We start from the raw sequence: 7,485 nt of genomic DNA on the forward strand, positions 1-7,485 counted from the left end.
CCATGTTGTAAAAAGTAATATACGTCAATTTATTTGACAGAATGGATGGAAAAAAGTTGGTTTTGAAAATACATATTTTAAAAGAGTAGAGGACTAGAAATGATCAAATTATAGTAGAGAGACTAAATTGGTAGAAATGCATAGTACAAGGACCTTACATAGAATTTGACCAAATTTCAAACGTGGGTTAGCGAAGGAGAGCTGGTTCACAGTTCACACACAACAACTATAAGAAAGAAACTGAGGAGAAGTCTTTTTTAGTTTTCGCAGCCATTGCAAAAGAAAATTGCAGCACTTTCCTAACTTTTCTTGTTCAACTTTCTTGCAAGGTCTGAAAAGCAAAGGTTTAATTGCTGTGTTTCAATTCCCTAATTTTGATTTTAGGTTGGTTTAATTTTCTTCATATCTAAACTGATTGGCCTTCTTTGATCTTACATTTTCAGGGTAGCCTTAATTCACATCTGGCCACAACTATGGATTCTTCATCAGCTAAATGGTTATCTGAATTGGTATGTACCAAGATGCATGTATATATATATGAACAGTTTTCTAACTTGGGGTTTCGAATTTCCAGGGAATGGATGAATACAACATCATCCATCAATGTCATATGAACACTTTAGCCGAACTCATCACTGCAGATGACTTGGCGACGGCCCTTGTGGCAGGAGGGAACTTGAAGCAATCATTCTCTTCGGAGAGCTATTCATCTTACCCTAACTTCAACACCAAAAACACCACCACCACTTTCAGCGGTTCATCATCCATCGAAACTCCAGATTACAGACCTGCCAAACATCTCAAAACCACCCATCATCATCCTGTTCCACCTAAACCTTCTTCTCCCACCTCTCAAATCCTTTCTTTCGGCAACTCTAATTCACTGCCCGCTACCTCTCATCACCACTTTTATAACGTCGATAACACCGTCAACCCTAAAGACGAGACGGTATCTTCGGGAAATATGAACTTTTTACCTCCGGTAACAAATGGTCCTTACGAGAGCACAAATTATGCACCCAAAATCAATAACCATGGGGTCAAGAGGACTTATTCTATGACCAGAACCCCTTCGGTTGCTCAAGATCACATCATAGCTGAGCGAAAGAGAAGAGAAAAACTCAGCCAGCGTTTCATAGCACTCTCAGCCATAGTTCCTGGCTTGAAGAAGGTATACCATAAATCTTTTCTTCGTATCATCCATCCTTGTTTTTATTTTTCTTAATTTAAATTTCTTTGACTAAAATCATGAATTTCTGTTTGTAGATGGATAAGGCTTCAGTTCTTGGTGATGCTATAAAGTATGTGAAACAACTTCAAGAACGAGTAAAGGTGTTGGAGGAGCAAACCAAGAAGAGAACTGTGGAATCCGTAGTTTTTGTGAGGAAATCCCAGTTATCAGCTGATGATGAATCCTCTTCATGCGAAGACAACAACTCCGAATTAGGCCCGTCATCTGATGCAGCACTGCCGGAAATAGAAGCTCGAGTCTCCGACCACGATGTTCTCGTTCGAATCCATTGCGAGAACCACAAAGGTTTTGTGACCAAAATACTAAGCGAAATCGAGAACCTCCATCTATCTGTGGTTAATAGCACTGCCTTGCCTTTTGGGAACTCCACTCTCGACATAACCATAATCGCTAAGGTAATTAACTTGCAAATTTTATTTTCTTGGGAATTTTTAATCTACTAAAACTGAATTCAACGTTACCAATAAAAAACAACACCATTTTTCTCTTATTTTGCAGAAAGATTCTGAATTCAACATTACAGTAAAGGATCTTGTTAAGGACATCAGAGTGGCTTTATTGAAGTTCATGTGACATCCAACAAGACATGTCATTGATTCTTAACTTTCCACAAATATCTTTAAGTTGTTTTGAACTCAAATCTTGTAAGGGAAACCATGGCTCTCCTTTTTATAGACCATATCTCTAGCTAGTACCCAAAAAAACTTGTTTTACCGTGAGGTTTGTTTCAGCCTATATAGATCGTGCGGGGTTTTTTTTCTCTTCTTTTTTTTGCGTGGTTTTTCACGTTTGTATTACTCCGCCTGCAAATCATAATAGGCTTTCAAATTTCATTGATTTTGGTTTCTTAGAGAACTTAGGGATTTCATTAACCTTATCAATATTTTTAGTGAAATCTCTCCCTTCTCTATTGAATTTGCTCAAACAGTCAGTCAACTTAGTGTTTTTGATATTGGTCTATGTTTATATACATTGGGAAGATGAGCCTGCAGTTTCTCTTAGAATTGGGTCTGTTTTTGTTTTTTTTTGTTTTTTTCAGGGGTCTGGGGTCTGATCCTTGTGTGAAATTCCTCTGTAAAATGTTTATCCTCTGTAACATTTGATCGTTGAATCATGCAAAAAAGTATATGTATATTTTCATTAATTGGAAGTATTCTCAATTCTCTGTATATACTTGGATTCAACATATGAAATCCACATATGGGCTTAGCCACCCCATCACAATTTCACCTTGTAAGCTACAAGAAAACAGTGCTTATGATTTTAACATAATAACAATATATAGTATCAATTTAGTTAAATATGGGACTATTGATAATCTTCCTTAAATATATATAATCGATAACCTCGACATAGAGAAAAGCACAGGCTAATTAGTAAATACAAATAAATTTTCAACCCTAATTAAATAATTTTTCTTTTTATAAAATAAAAATAAAAATATGAAAATATTTATGTCATTTTATATTTTATGTAAAATCTAGAAATATATAAAAGATGTAGTTTGAACCTAAAATAACATAATCTTTAATATATTAATTTTACTATTTTAATCATGATAGTTGATACTATATCGGTATTGGTTATATTAGTCGATATGTATAGTTTCAGTCTTAAACGGTACTACGTAATCTATGTTCTGTTTTGATCAAAATTTCAACGAATATTTGAGCATTTTGGTGTGTCTCGGCTTGTTTGGTCAATATTGACTTGTACCGGTGCATATTGACTCGTCTTGTTGGTACAAAATTTTGATATTTTAAACCAACTTAAAATTTTTGTTATGTTAACCATATTAATTTTTCTACAATTACATTTAAATTTAACGGTTAATAAATTAAATTATTGAAGCTAATTAATAATTTTAAAACTTATATTTAAATATAAATATATTTATATGGATGTAGTTGATATATAATATAATATAATATTGATCAAAATGTATAAGTTATTAGGAAACTAAAATTATATTATAAATATATATAAAGAATATTTAAAAATATCGATAAATCCAAAACAGTAAATCAAAACATGTTGGTATCAATACTTACGAAAACCAAAACAAAAACATACCGATCTCTCGATACAATACTAACTACTTGATTTTAACCAAAGCTTTATTTATTTATTATATTAATCTTTTTGCATATATTTTTATCAATCATGTACCCTAATCTATTAACCAATTATGGCATGAAATGTTAAAAACTATGAAAAATTAGATTTATGGTATTTAGATTGAATTTAAATTTAAATAAAATGATTTTATCTTCCATCATGATCTTTAAATGCAATGCAAAGTGATATATCTTCCACCGTCCTCTCCACATCACGACGGTTAGGTAACATCAAGCAACTCAATCTAATTTTCAGCATCAACATCAAGAAAATCAACGTATCATTAAGGTATTTTTATTGGAAACCCTAAATATATAATATAGAGTAGTTAATTATGTAGCTGTTTCAAACAAATCATGATCTATATCTGTTCCCATTATTATTAGAAAGATAGTATTTACACATGAATCACGCCATTCCTATAATTTTCACCTATAGTCAGCTGTCTGCTAATTGAAAAATGGTGTTCTAATTTACTTCTTCAACCTCGTTTTCTCACTTCAAAACTAATTATTATTTCCCTCTTCTTTAATTTACTTCTTCAAACAATTATGAACGCAGACGAATCGCGGTCAAAATATACATATTCCTTCTAGAATATTTTAAAAGAACAGGCATACACTAACATAAACATATTTCTGGATATGAATTACAGTGTGATATTAAGAGGGAAAAAGGAAGTTGGATGATCAAAGAAAATTTGTCATCTCCAACTATTAGGGTTATATTTAGATTTCAACTTGCTTGTAATTTGTCATTTGACTTCGAACCACGTTGAAAACAATTGCAAATTATCTAAAAGCAAGTTGGGATATATAATAGCAAGTACAAAAAGTTTATCATATATGTTATGCTTATGACTTGATTATAGATAACTTCAGCTGACCGGGATTCTGAACTTTGGATTTCTTGTTTCTTGGGTGTGGGTAGGCTGCAATTCGGCTACAGTTTCTCCATAAATTAATGAGTTGGATGATTAGATTAGCATTATTTTATTGATTAATGAAATGGGAAAATGGTTGGATTGTTTTTGAAACTTGAAGATTTGCAAGATGTAAGGCATATAAAGTTGGTAGTATAATTGGAAAGGTGGCTTCCATTATTGTTCCAACCTCCAGGAAAACGGGATCGATGTTACCAAAAGTTGCTGCGAGTCAACAGCCCACCATTTCCTCTTTGCATCCATACGTTTCAATTTTAGAGTTAACTTCATTCTTATTTAATTATCCAATAAAACAACGTTTAATTTTTCAACTTAACACTTTTCTTCTCTTTCAGATTCTTCTATGTGACAAGACTGCAACAAGTTCTTTTTAGTACACATTAATTTTGGAACTTAACAAACTTTTTTCTAAATTAATCCACTATATAAGGATGTAGTATTTTAAGGTTATGTAAATAAGGGTGAAGTTAGATATTTTGTTTAGAGGCTGGAATTAAATTGTTTATAATAGTAAAAATGTAATTTTATATTTTTAATAGCTTATATCTTTATAAATTTTAAAGGATTAAATCAAATTTTTATCATTTTAGGGGATTAAAGTGTAATTTTATTTTACTAATTTAAAATTTTAAAAATTTTAAAGGGCATAAATAAAAAAAATTAATTTTAGGGGGAGCCGGGGCCTTGCTAGCCCCCTTAGCTACGTCCCCATATGTCAAGTCATCACTTCAATTTTTTAAAAAAATTATATATAATCCAAAAAATATATATTAAAAATTATAATGAATTTTTTTATTTTTTTCAAGAGATAACGTGATACAATTTCAAAGTACTACATCATTAACTTAAAAATTCAAATTTAAAGACTAAATTAAAAAAAAAGCTATAATATAGAAAAAATTAGTATAAAATTAGAAAAATTGTGAAATCCAAATACTAATCTTACTTTATCCATTTAAGTTTCTATTTTCCAAGTAAAACTTAAACATATGGCAATTAATGAAAGCCATGATAATTAAAATAATTCTAACACTTAGATAAAATGAGTTTTTATTTTTAGACATGGATCTATACAAGTCACCAAATTAAAAAAAAGAAAAAGATTTCATTTCTTTTTTTTGAAAATTATAAAGCAATGTTTTTCAATTTTAATCTAAATAACAACTTATATTCTTGAAAATTCGTTAGATTCAAAGGTAAAATGAAGTTTAATTCTCATTAAAACTTTTGCCACTGAATCATACCCGTTTTTATTTTGGTATTTAAGTTTTTTTATTTAAATTGGTATCACAAGTATACCCATTTCTCAATTTGGTATTTAAAATATATTTTCGTTATATTTTTAATCCATTTTTGACAAATGTCAAAAAGCATTTGACAACCAATCATATAGAGCCACATGACATCTTTTTGTAAAAATATATCTATCCTTTTATCAAATATATATAAACATTAACAAAATAGAAAAATAGATATATATATATATATATATATATATATATATATATAATCTAGAAAAATCATATAAATTATACAAATAAAAATTACAAAATTTGATAAATGAAAAAATAGTTGAAATGGTAATATTATTATAACAAATGTAAGAAACACTTGTAAAAATTATTAAAAATTATAAAATTGAAAAACATATTTAAAAAAATTAAAGTTCATTAAAATTTTTGAAAAATATTAAAATTTTAATCTATACAAGTCATCAAAAAAATTTCATTTCCTTTTTTGAAATAAATTGAAAATTAGGTAGCAAAGATATTCAATTTTAATCTAAATACGGTTTTATATTCTTGAAAATGAGTTAGATTCAAAGGTGAAATAAATTTTGAATTCCATAAGTTTAATCCTCTTATAGATTTTAAAATACTAAAAACTTCGGTAAATTTCAATCATTAAAGTTTATTGAATGTGAAAATTTTAAAATTTAAAAATATTAATAAAGTTGAAATGAGTACATAAGATCCATAAAATAAAAAAAATTCAAAATAAATATTTTTAACTTTTCAATTGAAAATTTAGTATAGTAATTAAAATTAAAATTTTAATGGTTGCCCTTTATGAGATGAGAATGTAGCAACAATAGAGTATTCTTTAGTGATTCACAATAATATGAAAACAAAATTGCTTTGCAAGTTGATCATTCCTTATTTTAGAGACATCGGTTTTTATCATGCTACTTAAAGTAAGAATTTTACTTTCTTATTGTTATTAATTAATTTATATTTTGATTGAATGATGGAGACTTTAGATTTATGCATTTAATTTTCAATGTGCCAAAGCAACAATAATGCTAGAAGATATATGTTACTGATGGGCCTTCCAGTGGACAAAATTCCAATATCAGGAAATAATGGCTATAACCTAGGGGAGGTCATTGTTCGAGCGTTGGGAATATGCACAAACCTTATTCATTAGTTCCTACAATCTCTTAGTGAATCCAATGCCTGAAGATATTCAACGTTCTAGAACTTATATTTTTTGGTGGATCGGAGGAATGCTGATGCTAGAGAAGTCTGGAAAGTGAGTTCATATCAAGTATATTTGATTGTTATATAATCTCAAAGTCTATCAACTCCGAAAAACATAAATGACTTATCATGTTATGGATTTTCATTTGGGGTCACATAATAATTGGGCCATTAAACATGCAGAGCATGTTGCGCCGTTGGGCCAATCATCTTAGACATGCCATAACCCACACAACCTGTTTCTCACTAAAATCCATCTATCGCATTACAACATTTACAAAGTCCCAATCAACAATATCATATGCTTTGTACATATTAAGCTTAACTGCCATTTATTTTTTACAACCTTCTAGCTTTCTTCTTAGAGCTCAACTATCAACATATTGTATGTAATGAATCACTCTATGATAAATACTTTCTAATGTTTGTATATCATATCATTCAAATAAGCCTTTAGTATATTAGAAAGCACCTTGGATAGGATATTGTAAAATACAATTCACAAGTTAAATGATTAACAATCTATAATTTATTGTGCATCACTTTTCTTAGAATTAAAATAATTTTTTGTGTTGTTAATGCTTTTGAGTAAATTAAAAATTCTAGAAAGAAGGGATTCATTGAAGAAACCTTTACATGTCATAAAGATGGCATCACCCATTATTTCCCAATAGGTTTGAAAGAAGCTAGTC

General features: G+C 29.3%; 1 protein-coding gene across 1 annotated transcript; it reads left to right on the forward strand.

Annotated features, from left to right (window-relative positions):
* Positions 1-224: 224 nt before the first annotated feature.
* On the forward strand, positions 225-2,445 carry LOC108485768 (transcription factor bHLH18-like). Its single transcript, XM_017789611.2, has 5 exons — positions 225-344; positions 444-509; positions 575-1,171; positions 1,267-1,647; positions 1,751-2,445. Exons 2-5 carry the CDS (start codon positions 474-476, stop codon positions 1,823-1,825), a joined length of 1,089 nt encoding a protein of 362 aa, XP_017645100.1. The 5' UTR covers positions 225-344; positions 444-473; the 3' UTR covers positions 1,826-2,445.
* Positions 2,446-7,485: the final 5,040 nt, after the last annotated feature.

Source organism: Gossypium arboreum, chromosome 11, assembly GCF_025698485.1.
Source record: "Gossypium arboreum isolate Shixiya-1 chromosome 11, ASM2569848v2, whole genome shotgun sequence".
NCBI lineage: Eukaryota > Viridiplantae > Streptophyta > Magnoliopsida > Malvales > Malvaceae > Gossypium > Gossypium arboreum.